The following is a 19,945-nucleotide window of genomic DNA, read 5'->3' as shown; positions in this document are numbered from 1 at the left end:
GTTGCTTGTGAAACACTTTATTGTGTATGGTTTTGTAATAAAAAAGTGATGAGCTTTGGTGGCTTAGCCATTAAGCCTCTGAGCTTGTGGTTTCCAGCAATGACCTGCTGTAACATGATGATGAAAAAAAGAAATGTCTATTTTAGAAGGCTCAATTATTGACCCCATCAAGCAAAGAAAACAACTAATGAGACGGCTTAAGAACTGTCTTATGGCAGTTCTCACTGGCAAGAACCGACCATGTGTGGCCATAAGAAAACCTCTCCATCAAGCTACACATGGCATTCCTGAGCTGCCAGCGATCCAAACCGCTTCTGCCCTCTGGATCTGCCTAACACATTCTGTTTTCCCACTTCTGGTTTGAGATCTTATTGCATAGAGCCCCCATGTGGTCTGCTTAGGGTGCATGTAGTGACTGGAGACAGTTTCACTTCACCATGAAGACGGTCCTGATGCAGACAGCTGTTCTCTAGTTCAGGACAAATTTTCCTATAGTTTTGTACCTGACCCTCCAATAATAAAACTGCATAAAACTCCATATTAACCTAAACACATCTGTTATATTTTACTACTTGATGCATAACATACAGTATGATTTCAGTATGGCTGCTGTCTATTATCATGCTGTTAAGTCTGGTTCCTCACGAGATTTCTTCCTACTGCCTATTTCAGGGAGCTTTTCCTTGCCACCGTCACCCTCGGCTTGCTTATCAGAAAAAAAGAAAAAAAGGCTTCAATTTGCTAAAAAGCATAAAGACTTTATGGAAAAAGTCATGTGGGCTGTATCACAAGGACTGCATGTTTTTTTTTTTTAATGCAAATAAAGAGACAGATGGCATAATTGCATTACACTCGTATTGTGCATGTGTGACAAAAAACCTCATGTGACCATAACAATTAGAAGGGTTTGTATTTGTATATGTCTAGTATTTAATCATTTTCATTTGTACTGTATTGGACAAGTTGGACATCTTTACCATCATACACTGTCAAAAATGTTTTCCCAACATGTACAGTAACAGTGATATTCTGACTTGGTGTACAGTATGCGTATGTGTACACCCACTCACAAAAGTGACTACTCTAAAGTATATCCAATTTTCATTTCTATAGTATTGTCCCTTGAAAACATATAATAAATTGGTTGCTGAAATGTGAGGGGTGTACTCACTTTTGTGAGATACTATATTATTGTATGGATATTAAAGCACACACTTTGTTCATTTTTTGTTTGTAAATATCTGATCATTTGAACCTCTGAACTATGGTTCAGAATTGCAAAATGTGACTCTTAAATGACAGCGGGTAATTCCTAGCTTCTCCTTTAAACATCCGTGTTGAACTTTGAAAAAGAGGATCTGTTCTTGAATGCCTTTGTTCTGTTTTGAAAGTTTGGAGTTTCCCTTCCTCAATTAACTTGCCTTCATGCAGTACAAGTGTCAGTGAGAATGCACACGGAAAATGCTAGTGCAAGCACAATAAACAGCAATTGAGCATTTAAACGAAGAAATGCTCACTAGTATAATAATGGGCTTGTTTGTAGTATTTGTAGAGTTTCCTTGTTCCATTCTCTAACCCCTCAAAAGGCCCCTCAAAAGGAAAAAGAGGTGAGACGAATGGAGGAACAGGTGGGAATTACAGTATTACAGTACCACAGACAGTAATTTAATATTTAATAAGTGCCAAAGAACACAGCAGGCATGGGTTTACACATGGCTTAATTCCTACATGTGTACAGACTTTATATAGCATCGTCATTCTTTGAAAAATGGATTAAAATTACAAACTCCATCAATATCTACAATAACAGGATCATTTCAGCTAACAGACTATAACAAAGATGAACACAATGATGTATGATTACAATATGACCAGAACAAGAAATCAATTATAATTAAACTAAGCATAAATATTCGAAAGAATTCAGACTCCATGAAATTTCCACTCATTTTCACCCAGTAACCAAGCACAGTAGAGTCACGAGACTCGGTAAAAGCAACGGTAAAAGAAGGCTGTATTGGGGGAATGACGATTCCAGCTGGCTCAAAGCCCGTTGCAATCGTTACCATGTACACTCGTGAGTGGAACGCCTGATCTTTGAAAATTAGTGGAAAGCTTGTCACCAACTTGTGGAACAGACGTTCTGGTCTTTGAGGACTGTACACACAATTATTCACCAACACCACTTACACATTATAGAAACTTGGCTGGGAGTTACTGCCACATCCACTGTACTGTATGGTCCTGACCTCTCAAAGCCATTTCTTCATGTTTGGGCTATTAGAGGAGTCCCTATGGGGCAAACCTTTTAGACCTGATGCAAGCCGTCTGATCATGGCTCCAGCATACTGAGGAAACTTTCTACATCAATGGCAACCAAGCACTAGTGAAACACTGGGATAAGTGCATTAATAAAGAAACGGTTTATATAGTGAAATAAAAAAATAAATAAAAAGGTTTGGTCTTGCTTTCCTGGCATGAATTTTCTTTAGGGCCAGTTTCATCTTGTTACTTGATAAGTTTAGCAAATGCACTTGACAATACTGTTCTTGCAAGAAGTGTTCCAGACCATTTGACCTTCAGGTCTTAAAATTTTTTGTTACTTTTATATTGAAGGTTTCACTAATTCTGAAAAGCACCCTTTCGATGTCTGAGAGAGAGGGAGCAATAATGATTGTGTAAAGTAAACCATCCATCATTTCAACACATCATCTTGAAGGATGGTCAGCTGCATTGACCCATGACTTCCTACCATCAGTCATTGCTTTAAGGGGAAGTTATATTGCTGAGGACCCATTCATGCACCCCCTCATATACTGTGGGTAATTTTGAAATGCCAATCATCAAACAACACATCTTCTGATTGTGGAGAGTCTCCAGAGAAAGTCTAACAAAAACAGAGACTGGAGGTGTAGGAGATTCAGACCCCTGACCCTGGAGGTGTAATGCAACAGTGATAAACATTAAACCACTGTGCAACCATAAAATAAGCTATACCAAATACAATTTTCCACTCATGTGAAACTATTTATCTATATTTCACCAAACAGCTTGGAGCTCATTTTAAATATTTTTATATTTTATCTGTCTCTATGCAAATAAAAAGTCATTTCCCATGCTTTATCACTTTCATTTATTTGGAAACATTGCGAGAAAGAAGTCTTTCCAGAGGGCATATGAAATTTACACAGTGTCATTAGAATAACAAATGATCCTGTGTGATGTGGTCAGATCAAAAGTTTTGGTCATAACACAACATCTACATGTTTAGAAAGCATACACAGAATGAAAGTGTTACTAACTATAACCCAAGGTTCTTACAAAAGTTCTGTTTTATGGTGGCTAATCCAGTAGATTTGGGGAAGTGCAACGATACAGTATTTTACCGTCAAAGCTTGTTACTTTTGCCAAAAGGTTTAATTTGGGCCGTAGATAAAACTTCTAACAAAATCCACACAGAAATGGGTAAAGAAACACAGTATTTCGCAATAATTATGTCCTCGACTGAAAAACTGTTAATAGAACATTATCTCTCTGCAAGTTTCTCCAACATTGTTAGACATCGTTAGACAGGAAGAGACTCAGTGCTCAGTGTCCCTCCATATCGTGTATTCTTAAGCCCAAATGATCACTTATGAAATGCTTTATTTTTACGTTATTTATTAATTTATTCATTTTCTATACTGCTTATACTGTACAGGGTCACTGGAAGCCCGGAGCCTATCCCAGGAGACTTTGGTCTTGGGTCTCAGGTCATGGGTACATCCTGCACAGAGTGCCAATCCTTCGCAGGGCACAGAATCAGAACGAGATTTATTGCCAAGTATTTATGCACTTACAAGGATTTTTTTTTGGTGACATAAGTTTGCATAGATGATAGAAACACACACAACAAAATACTAAAAAAAGAAGAATTGAATGTGGGGTATTAACAAATAAATATCAGTGAAATTGCACAATATTGCACCTATTGCAAATATTTATATTGTACATATTTTTAGTGCACAGTGGGGAGAACATTTAACTGTAACGTTTAATTAAATTACAGTTTATTGTATTTATATAGCACTTTTAATAATGGTCAATGCCGCAAAGCAGCTTTACACTATCAAAGGAAAATTATAGAAATTTGTATGAAATGTGAAAAATGTGTATGAATCAAAAATGATCAGGGGCCTTCGAGTGGCCCAGTGGTAAAGCGCTTGCCCTATTATTTGAAGATCGCCGGTTTGATCCAGGTGATGCTGTTACCTCTCACAGCCGGAGGTCTAGAGGGAGCTGATTGGCCGAGCTCTCTCAGAGGGGAGGGATGAGAGGTACTTTGTGCTCCCACATTAATCACGGCTCTACAGCCAATCAGGGGCGTCTATGAGCTCGCGCATGCGGAAGGAGCGGCTAGCGCTTTCCTCTGAATGTGTTACTCCGCCCCTAACGGTGCGTGAGCGAGCAGTTCGAAAAGATGTGGTCGGTTGGCGCCACGCGGTTCGGAGGAAACACGTGATAGTCTTCGCCCTCCCGGCTGAATGGTAGTAGTAGTAGTACCTTCCTGAGATGGCAATAGGAAGAAACCTTGAGAGGACTCAACAGGGAATCCATCCTCATTTGGGTGATAACGGATAGCAGGAATTGTTTTGCAGTCATACTGTGTGTTGGGTAGTTGGATATAACAGATGTTAATATGGAGTTCAGTTCCTTATTGGAGGGTCAGGTAGTGTGTAATTTCAGTCCTGGACTATTGAGCAACTGCCGAACCGAAGAACCGAACTCTGTGGAATACCAAACTTTACTTGGGAACATGCATAATAGTTACCATTTAAATCTACAAACTGATAGTGATCAGTCAAATAGGATCTGAACCAGGAGAGGGCCGTTTCCTCAATTCATACTACCTTCTGATCCATGAAGGAGGATATCATGATCAGTGGTGTCAAAAGTTGCACTAAGGTCAAGTAACACAAGCAACCCTGATCAGAGACCAATAGGAGATCATTTACTTCATTAACAAGTGCTGTCTCTGTGCTGTGATGGTGGGGCCTAAATCCTGAATGATACAGTTTGTGTATGCTATTCCTATATAGATATGAACATAGTTGCTGCGCTACTACAGTATTTTTTCCAGGATCTTTAAGATAAAGGGGAGGTTTGATATCGGTCTGTAATTGGATAGCTGATAGGTACAAACAAACTATTTGCTCACACACAATTTGAGAATGCCACTTAGCCCACTCTGCATGTCTTTGACATGTGAAATTCTGTGTCGATAACTTTCCGACGCCAAGTAAGAGAAAAACTTGATTTTCATAAAGGTTGGAATCATCACCACTGCAGTTATTGCTGTTTCTGTTTTGGACTTGTTTATGACTGTAATTTTGTCATGATCCCTGATGTACTTTGTGCACTGCTTCATCATGCCTGTCTTTCAATCTTGTTAATGTCTAGTGTTGTTGAATCTTAAATCTTTTTAATAATAAAAAAAAAAGAACTCCGCAAATGTCGCCATGATTATATTTGGATAAATCTTAAGTGATCCTTTTAATTAATTAAATTAATTGAACAGTAAGTTTACAATTTATGGATAACCCTATTCTATTATAGTGCATTTATTGCTTGTATGCTTTACATATTAAATACAGTTAGGAAGTCAATAAATATTGTGGAACATTTTAATTATTAAGCTTGTAACATGACCTGTAACATGCGCACTATTTACAGCCTGGTTTATTAGAAAAGGTCAGTTTGGTTCCTGTCTGTCCACAAAAATGCTGTTTGGTTCCACAGAGAGCAAGTGGTTGAACCAACAGACAATCAAATACCCCTTAAAAGCGTTAATAAAAATATGTTTATGAGAGAGTACTTGTAAATGCTTTTCCCATTTTAAAATTAATTCTGTATTTGCATTGCTGTCAAACCACAGAAGAATCCAGAATATCCTGGTTTGACAGCTAGGCAAATATAAATTAGATTTTATCACCACAATATAAATAGTATTAATGGAAACAGCTTGAAGAACGCAGTGAGCAGTGTATTTGTTATTTCATTTTTTTTTGGACGTTTCTTTGAACCCAGAGGAAACCCACCAAGCATGAGGAGAACATGCAAACTACATGCACACAGACCCAATGCAGGAATCAAACCCGGGACCTGGAAGTGCAAACCAAACTGCTAGCCACTGTGCCGCATAAGCAATCATACAAAAATATTCATGCTAACTCAAATAGTAAAGAAGAAAAATTTTCCTATGCAGCTTGATATATTAAAATGCCATTTTAGGCAGTTCAATTCAATTTTATTTGTATAGCACTTTTAACAATTATTATTAATTATTTATATTAATTGTTATTGTCACAAAGCAACTTTACAAGTCACATGCCAGGCAGCTCCCTAGATAACAATTTTAGGCTAGCAGAACATCTTTTAGAAAGTTATCATTTTTGGTTCCTAGAGCAGGCAGCACAGTGGTGTAGTGGTTAGCATTGTCGCCTTGCACGTCCAAAGTCCGGATTCAATTCCCAGCCAGGCTCGATTCCTATCTGTGTGCATCTAAGTTTTTAAGGAGGTTAGGCTAATTGGCGTTCCCAAATTCCCCATAGTGTGTGAGTGTTTGTATGTGCGTGTGCCCTGCGATGATTTGGCACCCTGCCTTGTGCCCTAATGCACACGAGGAATCTAGAGGAAGCATAACCTGGGCAGTTGCATTTAGGGTCTGACTACCATGAGCTATCAAAGGCCACCACAAAAGTGAAATAGTCAAGTCTTAGTAGATTTAATATGAGCTTTTACACAAAACCAATGGGTGAGAAATAATCAAGTCTAAAAGCAGTCTTTCTGTCATTTCCTCTTCCTCCTCCACGCTCTCAGCACTCTCCCACTTAGTAAGACTCCCAGCTCACTAAGGAGCTGTCTAGACCACCCACCTTCCACTGATGATATATTCCAGGTAAACATAAATTGTATAAGCTTGTGTTTAACTTAACTGTAAGCAATCACATCCAGTAAAATGTGTTTAAAGTCAATAAAAAATAAAGAGAAGTGTCATCTATGTGTCAAAAGCAATGGCTTGGACTTCCATATAAAGGTCTGGATGTGTTTCCAGTCATCTAATGTTTCAATATTTTCAAATATTGTACACTAGTTGTAAGGCTGTTACAGCTGTTGTATGATTAGACTTTTTCTCCAAAACTTCAGTCTAGTAAAGTCATGTCTACTTGTCCCTCATCATATTTCCTAGTTCGTCATGAGATCTCTTATCTGTTCCTGGAGCCTTATCGCTTGTCTGTCTGATCAGTCCTGCTGCTGTCACCCTACGGAAAACATCAACAAGACCAATGCTGGGACACAAGTAAAAGCTCACCACCTGTTGCTCAACCCACCACACTGCACACTGGTTCAGGAGCACAGATAAACCGATCACCTGAACTGAAAGATATTTATCTGCAGGGCTTCGGGAATGTCACAAATGTGTAATAATCCAAACTTGTTAAATAGCCAGCTTTGTCTAGGGGTTAAATATTATGGTTAAAAAAAAAGCTTAATTTCATGTTAAGAGACGGGAACTGTGAGGGCTTAGCAGAGAAAACCACCAAAGTTTCAAGATTCAAGATTCAAGATTCAAATAACTTTATTAATCCCAGAGGGAAATTGCTTATGCTCGGTTACAGGTGCTCACAGTTGTTAACTAAGTAAGGTAATAAAGAATAAAGGTAATAAATAATAATAATAATAATCTTTTTTTAAAAAAAAAAAAAAAAAAACTCTTAAAACAGTAAGTACCATAAGAATATGACTCAGGGCCACTTGTAAGTATTGCACAGTAATCTAGTATTGTTTATGTAATATTGTATTATTGTGTGAGATCTTGTATTACATATTTTCAGAGATTTCTTTCAAAAATGTTACTTTCTGCATCTGAAAAATTATATCAGAACATGCTTCTTTTTGTCTCGCATTCATAAGAAGTTTTTTATTAGAAGCTGTTATCCCTTTATGAGTCAGAAGTCATGACACAAAATTCTTTGGTTTACACACATACACTACACTGATCAGCCATAACAATATGACCACCTAATATTAAGCAGGTCCCACCTTTGCCACCTTAACAGTGATGCTCTTTGTATTCTGACACCTTTCTATCCCAACCAGCATGAACTGTTTGACTACACAGGCCAGCCTTCACTCCCCATGTGCATCAGTGACAGAGACTGGGCCACCCATGTCCTTGTCACCAGCTCACCGGTTTTCCTTCCATGGCATCCCTTTTGGCATGTCCTGACCACGGGAGACAAGGAAAATCCCACAGGAGGTTCAGTTTTGGAGTTGCTCTGACCCAGAGTCATCACAAGCTGGTCCTTGTCAAAGTCAGCTAAATGCTTATGCTCGCCCATTTTTTTTTCTGCTTCCAAAAATTCACTTCAGGAAAAGTGTTCACTTGCTGTGTAATATATAACACCCACTTTCAGCTGCTTTTGTAACAAGATATTGTATGTATAGCTACTGTAAGAAAGATGTAAGAAAACACAGGTCATTACTGTTTTGGTGGCAAAGTGGGGACCTATTCAACATTAGGCGAGTGGTCATAAGGTTATAGCTGATCGGCGCATATTACTAGCAGTACTAAGTGCTGCCCCCTGCCGATGACTATTGGCAATGCATGTTTCTTGACCATTGGCAATGCATGTTTTCTTTAAAAAAACAATTAAACGAAAACTAGACAAAATGACAGTTTTAGTAAAAATAAATAATTAATTTAATAAAACTTAATTCCCTATTGATTCAATTTGTGTTTATGGGTGTTCACACAGATTAGCAAAGAACATAGGACACTATAACGCTTAGCCTTGTTTCTTGCGGACTCATTTAGGTGCTGCACCATCGCGTGTGCCCTAGAGCTAATAGAATGTCATGAGTTTGGGAATATACTGTAAGATTCTCTTTATCAAGTTAGCTGTGACATTATAAATAAATGACATGCACGTGTTATTATTTACACGCGCATGATGAGTATTGATGGTTCCCGGTGTGTTTCTTTATTAACTCGGAGACACAGATGAATTAAACTAACAGTGAAATGGGAACTATATTGTTATATTACTGATGTCAGGTTAAACAGGTTAAACAATGCTGGGAGTGAGGGTTAGCGCCCTCCGTGGGGTAAGACTTTTATTATTATTATTATCATTATTATTATTCTGTTGTAGCACATGTAGCTGGCTAGTTAGTAACTGTACTAACCAAATTTTCCATTTCTAGTGTGTGAGACACTGCTGCTGCTCATCACCTGCAGCACAGAGTGTCCAGTGTAAAAGGAATTACAGTTTCTTTAAAGGTGAGTTTTCTTATTGTTTTATACGCCCACCCTTTCGAATGCTCCACTCTGATTGGTCAGGAGGCGTGGACAAGGGTTCATGCTGCAAGGAAGATCTGGAATATTCTGTTAATGCTATAGCAACCACACGTTGTATTAAAAAGTTTCGAGATTAGTTTTGTAACATTCCAACAGGTGGCAGCACAAGAACTCATGCACAGCCTCAGGGAGCACTGACCTTCACCAGTCAGTGTACCAAAAGACATTGTAATTATGGCGGTTGGACCATATACTGTACGTGCTGCTCAGTAAAAATGCAGTTTTTGTTTAATTTAATTTCAAGTTAAATTTATATTATATATATTATATTAAACTCTTCTATTTGAAATTAGTTTGAAATAATAATTTAGAAATATTTAGAAATAATGGTTTCTTTATTTAAGGGAAAAAGGTGTCCATACCTACTTGGACCAATGTGAAAAAAGTAATTGCCCTAGTTGGGCCTCCTTTGGTGGCTACTGCAATTAATTGTTTACAATAACTGGCAATTAATTTTTCTAGTGTGACAAATATGCAAAAAAAAAAAAATTACGGGGACAAATATTTTTTCACAGCACTGTATGAATATTTGAAATATAATATTAAGCATATTTATTTTCTTATAGATTTATTATTATTTTCAGACATTTTGTGGATTGTTTGGGTCCTTGTGAATTAACTATTGCGAATAGTGATGCTCTGATTAATCGGCCACTGATCATGATCGGCCGATATTGGCTAAAAATACCTTGATCGGCGAACCCCAAAAGCGCAGATCAAAAAAGCCGATCACTTGACGGAAATTACTCGCCCGACTTTTTCATACGTGCATGCACAGCACACAGGTAAACAGTGGTAACATGAGTTCTCCCGTCTGGAAGTTTTTCAAAGCGTCCGATAAAGACGTAAAGTTAGCCGTTTGCAATGTATGTCGTGATGAGCTGGAAGCAAGCAACGTCATTTTAACACCACTAACATGATTAGGCATCTTAGAACACCCCATACAACTAAATATGCTGAGTATGAGAACAAGTTTGACTTTTTGCTGCCAATTATAAAATGTAATCAGTGTATTAAGAGGCTACATAAAGCTGATCTGATGTGTGTTGGTCTGCCTGACCCCACTTTGTTTGGAATAATTTTAAGCTACTCTGCCTTATTTGGGAAAGATGGCCTACAGTAGCCTTAGGTTCCCATTTTCTAAAATAAACACTTGGTGGTTCTTCAACTTCTGTTAGATTATAGATAAAAGATTCCCGTTTCCCTGCCATTCTGTGATCGGCAGTGATCAGCAATCGGCAGATTATAATCTTGGTGATTGGTAATCAGTGATCGGCCCCAAAAATGCTGATCGGATCATCTCTAGTTGCGATTGAAACAATACTGTATTAGAATGTTTAATAAAAAGCTGTTATTTTTATTATTATCTGCTTTCATTCAATTATAAGAAAATGATCAACACCAATCAGTAAATGTAGTATAATAAAATAAAAAGTGTAATCTTGAACAAATTGCAGTGGTTTAAGAGGAATAAAGCACCATGGGAAATGTTGTAATAGGAAAATAATCAGTCATAAATGTAAATGACTGTCGCTATTCGCATTTGTTTTGCAGATGATGTTAAGTCGCCTCGAGCCGTGGTTAACCCAGACATCTCAAAGTAAGAGCCCTAAAGAGTAATAAAGTGTGATAATGACGTCTATATGGTTATCGTTGCTATTGGCCAAACTGGAGTTGTGTTTATTTTTTACTGGACCATGTTAAAGAAGGTGTTTCCCTTTCACTGAGGTCTTCCACTGACTGTCACTTGAGTAACACATGCATTTATCTGCTTTTTTATCACAATCTCATAAGAAATTGTGAACAGTTAATGTTGTGGAAACATTCTGAAGAAGCTTTAATAAGACTTCAGTTGAAAAGACACATCAAATTGTTTATTTGAAATATTTGTTTTAAAAAATCTACTGCATCTTGTCTTTATTCATACACTAGCATTTGTCACCTTTGTTCTGACTTTGTTGACTCTGGTTACTTCGGATAAGAAACACACAAAAGTGGGCATATAAGAACACAAGAAACACCTCTGGCTTTTCATGTATCAGTAAAAGGGAAAGCAAAGCTGTAGTCCTATTCACTGTGTTATTGTCATTGTACATGTGTGTTATTATTCAGAATCCGTAACATTGGCATCATGGCCCACATAGACGCAGGGAAGACCACCACCACTGAGAGGATGCTCTATTATTCTGGGTACACGCGTGCACTTGGAGGTAAGCTCAAAGTGTTAGCATCTTTAGTTTACAGTATATGCTACTATATCGAATTTCTCCTTTAAAGACATAAGTATGACCAGAACTAGGGTACAATCAGAAACCCAAACCCAGAAATCCCTCCATCATCATATTATGGATGACAAAATTGATCAGATATTTATTTTTTTAAACAGTTATGTCTAAGCCACAGTAATAATTCCGAGTAAGTACATGTTCGTACATTGGAGCAATAAAACTGTGCAACACTCCACGTAAGTGTCATTTCCTTCAAATTTAACAAACTTTAAAGCAGTTAAATACTTTTGGTGTGCACTTAATGTATAACATGTTGTTTCACATGTGAATATTACTGAATAAATGATGAGTAATATTGTGATACAGCCTCACGACACAAGAAAAAGTCATATATATATATATATTTATATATATATATATATATATATATATATATTTAAAATATGTAATTCTGTAAAAAGAAAGAAAAAATAATAGAATAGAAGAATAAAAACAAAGAATACAAAAAGCTGGTTGCAAAGTTTTCAATTTCTTCAAAATGGTACTTGGTAGAAGCACTTGTGCTGCAATAAGAGCTTTAATAGTTTTGATGTAATTTCCTACCGGTCTTGCATGCTGTTTGTAAATAATATTTCAATAATTCTTCTTGGTAGATCTCCTCCAGCCTCTTCAGAAAGATTTAGTGTTTTTGTTGACTCCAATTTTTAAACAGGGCCACAGATTATTGTTGAAATTTAGATCAGGGTTACGGTGTTACTTTGGGCTGTTGTCCTGTTAAAGATAAAGTTTCTCCCAAGCATTTTCATTTTTACAAAGCGGTTCTCTAATATCACCCTGTATTTGGCTAGATTGAAAATTCCGAACAGAAAATGAATGGTAACATGCTTTATATAATAAAGCAGTAATTACTTGCAGTAATGCCTGTTATGTTTTATAGATGTAGATGATGGAGACACTGTGACTGATTATATGGCTCAGGAGAGAGAACGTGGAATTACGATTCAATCAGCTGCAGTTACCTTCGACTGGAAGGATTACAGGATTAATCTTATTGACACTCCAGGTACACACACACACGCACGCGCACACACACACACACACACACACACACACACACACACACACACACACACACACACACACACACACACACTTTTCTGATTTATGCAGATACTCAAGCTAGACGGGTTTGTTTCAGGCCATGTGGATTTTACTCTGGAAGTTGAGAGAGCTCTGCGTGTTCTGGATGGAGCTGTGGCTGTGTTTGATGCCTCAGCTGGCGTGGAGGTGAGGAGCTTTAAACTTTAAACTGCTTTAAACTGCTTCCATCATACCTGGAAGGGGAATGAAGAAAATACATGGGAAAAAAACATTATCCTTTACAAAAATATATAGGAAAAAATAGTCTTTAAATACATGAAAGAAAAAATACTCTCAATAAAATGTAAAAATATTACCTTTTATTGTTGAAATCTTGCAAAACCCAGACCTACTGGTAACCTTTTGCACCTTTTGTGTCTGTCATTTTCCTGCCAAAAGGGACATTACTTGCCAAAACTGTCAAATACAATGCCAGTGGCAAAACTCGTATACAAAACTAGTCATTTTCAGCAAGAAAACACATCTGTTATGTCTTCTTAAACCTCACAACTTTGCCTCGATTGCTTCTATGCTGTTCTGAATTGAAAACTCTTTGAACTGTCTATGTTGTGTTTTAGGGCTAATGGGAGGTACAATGCTAATTAGCTTCTAACACAAGATAAAATCTTAAATCTCTCAAACCTCTGGTAAAGGGCATTACTTGGTGTGGAACAAAGGGAACATCGCACACTAGCTTTGCATTTTATGCTATTTGGGATACAATTTTGGAACAGTTAGTTGACTATTAATAAGAAAGCTTGAAATGTTAGTATTAGTTCATGTTACCTGCACACAATTTCTGAAGCGTAAAGCACATCATATTCCATGGAATTGTCTCAAAGCATCAGTTGGTAATCCAGTACTTCTGTTATTGTTTGGTCCTGAAATACAAAAACACATGGTCGGCTAATGTCGGGTAATGGTATTCGGCTGTCCACCTGGTCTGCAAAAGGACAAGACTACCTGGTCATTTAAACAATAATTTAAACAATAAACATTTTAGTTTAAGACTGAAATTTTTCTTAAGGTCACACAGAGGTTTTGCACTTGTTCTGTGTTTTAATTATTTTGTAACTGTTTTACAAAGAAATAAGCAAAAACAAAGATTACTTGTTTATCAATGACTCTTATTTATTATTACCTCAGATATAGATTTTTTTTCCCTACTGGTATGCCTTTTGTATTTTTTCTAATTCTGGACTTTGTATATCTCAGTGTTTTGGAAGATTGTACAAATGTGAGCCGAAAAAAGGTTCTCATGTGAGAGCCGTTCTCACGCTATACAGAGCTGCTCTGTCTATTTGCTGCGTAACCAAAAATCCAGAGGTTGGATAATTGTGTTGTTAACTTTGTTGATCCATGCTGTACAACATCTTGTTATAAATCCCCTGGACTTTTGGTTCTGGAGCAGATGAGAGGTTTTGCATTGACGAGCATGCTGTGGTTGAAGTATTCTATTTTTAGATAAAAATTTCATTGCAGGTTGAATACATGACTAGGCCTGTTTGGCCGTTTTTTGCTTAATTTAATTGCAGGCACAAACCATGACAGTGTGGCGACAGGCAGAGAAACACAATATACCTTGTATCTGCTTCCTAAACAAGATGGATAAACCTGCAGCCAGGTAACATACAAACCTGCACATTAGTTTTTTTAAATACTTTTTTTCACTTCAGTCCAAATGAGTTGTTCAAGTTCAGTTGCATGATTTGTGTCTAGCCCGAGCATTAGCGACGGGAATCACCAGGGACCACCTGATATATGTTATCACAATGCTAGCATCACGATTTAAAAAATATCCCGATTCAGTGTTGTATATATTTTTTAGATTTTGTTACAATTCTAAACAAACTTGGTAAAATCCACAAAGGATGCTGTACTGCCTGCCAGTCTGTTAATAATGTAGACTGCACCACTTGTAGGATTAGAAGAACTGCAACATTTTACCACCTCAAATGTGTGTAAGTATACAGAGGGGTCTAAAAGATGTATACACATTTATGCCCTATGTATGCCCTTTTTTTAAAACTCAAATTGAATTACTGCAGCAATGTGTAATAATATGTCTCATCTAAAGATGTCAGTAGTTGAACATTTATTTAATCATGTGACCGGTCAGAAAAGAGCCACATACTTTTCATTTGCGTACATCAAGGGTACATGGATTTTTTTTTTTGTGCCTGTGTGTATAATTTTGTATTTTCATACAAAAGAATCATTATAAGTAACTGATTTAGTTTTTGTTCATCATCTGTACTGTGCATGGTTTATTATATGCAATAATATAGTATCATTGTAATCATTTCCAATTCTTTCAGCAAAAGATCTATCCATCTATCTAAGATAGATGAATAGATCTACTTTTCATTGATACCCAAATGGAAATTTAGGATTTCACTAGATAAATGTTTGAATAAAGTACTCTTCATTCATTATAGCGACCCGATTGTTAAAACGCTGACTTTCTTTTTAAAAGATCTTATTCATGCCAGTTGATTCAGTGATTCAGAGGATAGAGAGGAGTCTGGAATCTGATTCCAGACATTTTGTAATAAAATTTACAGATTTTCTCAGAATTTTTCTTTAACAAGATTTGTCTATATACATCACTTACACAAGTTACCTCGAAGCATGTAGCTCTACATTGTAATAGTTTTAGCAGGAGATAAACCACATCTTACATGTAAATGTGTTGCTCTTTTTTTAATACCTTCTCTCAGCATCAGCTACTCTGTAGAGAGCATTAAGACAAAACTGAAGGCCAATCCTATACTTCTTCAAGTAAGCATTCTCCTTTTCAGTCCACCATTCATTTATGTTCATAACAATAATCAGTCATTTATGGATCCTTTTCTTAAAATATATTTTTTCAGCTCCCTGTCGGCTCTGGAAAGGGATTTGTGGGATTGGTGGACTTGATCACCAAGCAGCGAATGACATGGCAGGGAAAGTCATGGGCAGAGGATGGGCGGGCTTTTGAGACAAGAGCCCTCCTGCCTACTGACGACCCAGAATTCCTTGATGAACTCAAGCAAGCCAGAGCCACCCTCATAGAACAGGTATTGTGCAGTGAAACACAACATTCATCTAAAAGCAGATTGGTAAATGAAAACAAAGCAAGCGTTAAATCAATAATAAAGTTTTTAAATATTTTTCGTCATATTTCTTGCAGGTTGCAGATTTAGATGACGAATTTGCCGAGCTGGTTCTTGGAGAACATGGTGACAACTTTGACTCAGTGCCTGCTGGGAAAGTATGTTATTATACACACTTTGTTGTGTGTATTTAAGTGTCGATGTGTGTGTGTGTTTTCAGTAGCTCTTTTAAGCCATGCTAAAAAATTCAAAAATAAATCGTCAAAAGTGTCAGTTTCTTTTTGCCATCCTGGTTTAGAGATCAGGGCTAATGTGCAGTTTGGCCTTCTTTCCTCCAATCACATGTAATAAATAATAGTCTGACTAGAGTCCTTAATTTTTCTAGAAAAGTTTATTGCAAGGCTGCTTTTTGATGTTGATCGCTGAATTTAATCAGGTCGTGACTATGGTAGATATAATAAAGCAATGGAAATGTGTTTTCAGTTGCAGGAGGCAGTAAGGAGAGTGACGCTGTCTCGGAAAGGAGTGCCTGTACTGTGCGGGAGTTCACTAAAGAATAAAGGAGTTCAGCCTCTGCTAGATGCCATCACAGCATACCTCCCTGCACCTGATGAAAGGAACCACGACCTGGTGTGAGTCTGCTGTACTCCTCTGCTCTCATTACTATTCCTCCTCGTCTATGAGTCTGCTCACCACTGTTTTAATCCTTTACTTATTTACTTCATCTCTGTATGTCTGCTCGCTTTAGTCTTGCACGCTTTAATGGTAATAAAAAAGTACAGCAGTTCTAGGATTTAGAAAACTGAAAACAGTATTATGCTAGTATTTAGATTGGAAATAATCAATACATTCATTATAAATATCTCGGTATGTTGTGACTAATAGGGATGTGTGTATTTAAGCCCAGTAGCAGGAAAAAAACAGAGAGGTTGTAATATGAGCTGCAGAAAGCGTTTAAAGAATCATAAGCAACAGTAAATTAATGAAGGGACAGTGAAGCACTCTTTCATTTTATTTTTGAACTAGACTTGAAGATATGGCAGCAGCAAATATGTGATCCGAACTGAAATATGAAAATATTTTGGTGATAAAGTGATAAAGTGACTGATAAAAGACACAAAATGAAACTACGAAATGTGGAGTTTCTCACTCTGGAGTGAAAGAAGTCAAACTGAATATGTTTTTACATTTTCTGCCATTAACCCTGGAAAACCCAGACCACCTTATCTTAATAGGAAATCTATCTCCTTTGGCTGAAATAATGATACAGACCCAGTGAATCCTAAAACAGGTGTTTTTTTTAAATTAACCCTTTCCTACTACATGTAATGACATGGTCCATATATGACCCCTTGGGATGTCCAGTATGTTTTACCAACTGGTTACGTTCACTCATGACATAAATTTTCTCATTTCAAAATATATTTATTGATTTTAACTTTTCATCAATCACTATGCACATAAAATTTTGCTTTTCCTGGCAGGAACTAAAAACACTGGCATCAAACATGCCAACCTATCAAAAAACATGTAAAATGAACAGACCTGAAAAAAGGTTTACCACGGTAGCAGCCATGATTGATGTGAAAAAAAATCAGGTTAGTTCAGTCAGTTACCACAAAATGTCAGTGTTATGGGTTCACATAGGGCACACTGGGTTGTAATGCAAAAAGAAATCGTTACTTTGGTGAGTGGGTTGAATATAACGGTGAAGTAAATGTCTGGGTCAAATATGACCCCAGGGGTGCTCCAGGGTTAAAGCCCACTGGATCTCATCGTTCGAACACTGATCACTAGAGATGGCGAAAAAATTTATTCAGTGATGTATCCTGATTCTGCATCTTCAGGGTCCGAGTTTGATTCCCGCTTCGGAAAGCAAGACTTACTCGTTTTTTAAGTAATAATTAATTTAAAATCTTTGCTTGCAATCTGAGGTTCCACTGTGTATATATATATATATATATATATATATATATATATATGTGTATATAGATTTTTTTCTATAATATAATTATAATTTTACATGATGTTAAATAAATATTTTTTCTTTCTATTCATTACATTACATTAGTTTACTTTGACAACAAACTTGAATGGTTTCCCTTACCTTTCATTGCTTTGGGACTTATGTTTTTTTTTAGACGCTGGTATAAGGACGACTTGTGTGCTCTGGCGTTTAAGGTGGTCCACGACAAACAGAGAGGCCCTCTTGTTTTCCTGAGGATCTACTCTGGCTCTATGAAACCACAGTCAGCAGTGTACAACATCAACCGAAACGGAACGTAGGTCTATCGCAAAATACTAAGCACCATCCACACAGTTTCCTTAAGCATATCTGGACCACACACTCTATATTAACAAACTTAATTAACAAACAGAACAGAAAAAAAAAACACATAAAAGTCAGTTAAGAGCATATTAACCTCTTTTTCTATTCATCTTTGTAACAGAGAGAGAATGAGTCGACTCCTGCTGCCATTTGCAGATCAGCATGTTGAAATCCCCTCACTGTCTGCAGGAAACATCGCACTCACTGTTGGCCTCAAACAGGTACCGTGACCGTGTGTCGTTTCTCCCTCTGAAACATTTAATATGTTGTGTGTCATTTTAGGTTTAGTTCTCTTATTTAAAAATAAATAAATAAAGTATTACTCTTATACTTCACATGGCGCTAAACATAAATCTTTAGAAATATTTGGATTGTAGACCTAATATTTAGAAGCCAAAATGTAATCTTTTTCATACCATAACCAGGTGAACTCGTAGCTACACTGATTTAAACTGGAGCCGTGGGTACGAAATTTTTTATCAGGGTGTTTTCACATTAGGGCCCCCGAGATCTTTTTCGTGGTCTTAAGAACGATACAGCGTACTCGGGCACAAATCAAATCAGATATGGAACCAATTGTACCTGAGAACGGAATTAGATCAATATTTGTACGTGACATCATCAGTGCTGTCGGTCTCCGCTAATCTCATCCTTTGACTTACATCTATATCTGACAAAGTAAGAAGCTACGCATGAGAATTGCAAACCAAGTAGGTGCATAAAGCCACCTTTAGTGTAAAAACGCAAGTGTACCCAAGAACAGAGAACAAAAACAATGTTAAAGCTGGCCAGCAGGCGAGTGTGGAGGTGTTTACATGGTGCATTTTTACTTCAACTTATTCCCATTATTGGTGGAATGTTAGGCACAATGTAAACATTCATCTATTTAGATTCACACAGCATGAACATGAATGTCGTAACATTATTGTGCTTGCAATGAAGTTTTTGAACTGGTCTTTTTCTGAGGCATAAAGAGCTTTAATAAGAAAAAAAAGATTTGGGCATAATTCTTGTTAGATATTATCATTGGCAGGATTAGAATTGTTCATTTAGATTTATTGTCTTCATGGCACAGACTTGACCTTTAAGTATTCTCAAAAGATAAAAGTGATTCTGCTTTATCTATTGCACAACCAGCTTTGATGTGTGCTTGGTATTAATTTGTTTGTCCAAGATTGAACTTAATTTTGTTCATTATTCCATCTATTTTATGCAACGCATCAATTTAACACATCCTCAAAGCACGATGCTACCACCACCATAGTTAACAGTTGGTTACAGTGTTCTTTGGGGTTGAATGGCTCAATTTTCCCTCTCCAAACAGACCTCTGGTCAAAACTTTCCTCCAGAATTACTTTTTCTTTTTCTTATGACCAGCTGTAAAACTAAAGTCATGTGGATTTTGGAGCAGTGGCTTATTGCATGTCAGCTGTTTATTCCATGGTGATATAAAACTCACTTGACCAAAAAGAACAGTGACAAACAGCACTGGTGTTCCAGCAGCTTGCAGTTTATGCCAGGCCTAAGGATGCTCAACTGAGTGTGACAATTTGGATTGCCTTCCAGATCTGGGCGAAGTGGCTTTACCCCTCAATAAATTTTATACATTTAAAAAAGAATTTTAGCATTTGTATTGGTTTAGAAATGGCTCCAGGAGACGTTTCTGACTTGTGTAATTCTACCATCCTCTTTTTCCGATCTGTACTAAGCTCCTTGGACTTTCCCATTGCACAATGTTCTGTCAAACAAACCC

General features: G+C 37.1%; 1 protein-coding gene across 1 annotated transcript in view; it reads left to right on the top strand.

Annotated features, from left to right (window-relative positions):
• Positions 1–8,873: 8,873 nt before the first annotated feature.
• Positions 8,874–19,945, top strand: part of gfm2 (GTP dependent ribosome recycling factor mitochondrial 2) — a 16,264-nt gene continuing 5,192 nt past the window's right edge. Inside the window, exons 1-13 of the mRNA XM_053484934.1 lie at positions 8,874–9,147; positions 9,247–9,322; positions 10,955–11,000; positions 11,513–11,610; positions 12,566–12,691; positions 12,827–12,915; positions 14,304–14,392; positions 15,489–15,549; positions 15,642–15,827; positions 15,941–16,021; positions 16,347–16,495; positions 18,005–18,145; positions 18,314–18,413. Coding sequence (XP_053340909.1) covers positions 9,115–9,147; positions 9,247–9,322; positions 10,955–11,000; positions 11,513–11,610; positions 12,566–12,691; positions 12,827–12,915; positions 14,304–14,392; positions 15,489–15,549; positions 15,642–15,827; positions 15,941–16,021; positions 16,347–16,495; positions 18,005–18,145; positions 18,314–18,413 — 1,275 coding nt within the window. The 5' untranslated portion in view covers positions 8,874–9,114. The remainder of the gene's footprint in view (positions 9,148–9,246; positions 9,323–10,954; positions 11,001–11,512; positions 11,611–12,565; positions 12,692–12,826; positions 12,916–14,303; positions 14,393–15,488; positions 15,550–15,641; positions 15,828–15,940; positions 16,022–16,346; positions 16,496–18,004; positions 18,146–18,313; positions 18,414–19,945) is intronic.

Source organism: Clarias gariepinus, chromosome 24 (assembly GCF_024256425.1).
Source record: "Clarias gariepinus isolate MV-2021 ecotype Netherlands chromosome 24, CGAR_prim_01v2, whole genome shotgun sequence".
Taxonomy (NCBI): Eukaryota; Metazoa; Chordata; class Actinopteri; order Siluriformes; family Clariidae; genus Clarias; species Clarias gariepinus.
The sequence above is the reverse complement of the archived record's forward strand: the minus strand, read 5'-3'. Positions and strand labels throughout refer to the sequence as shown.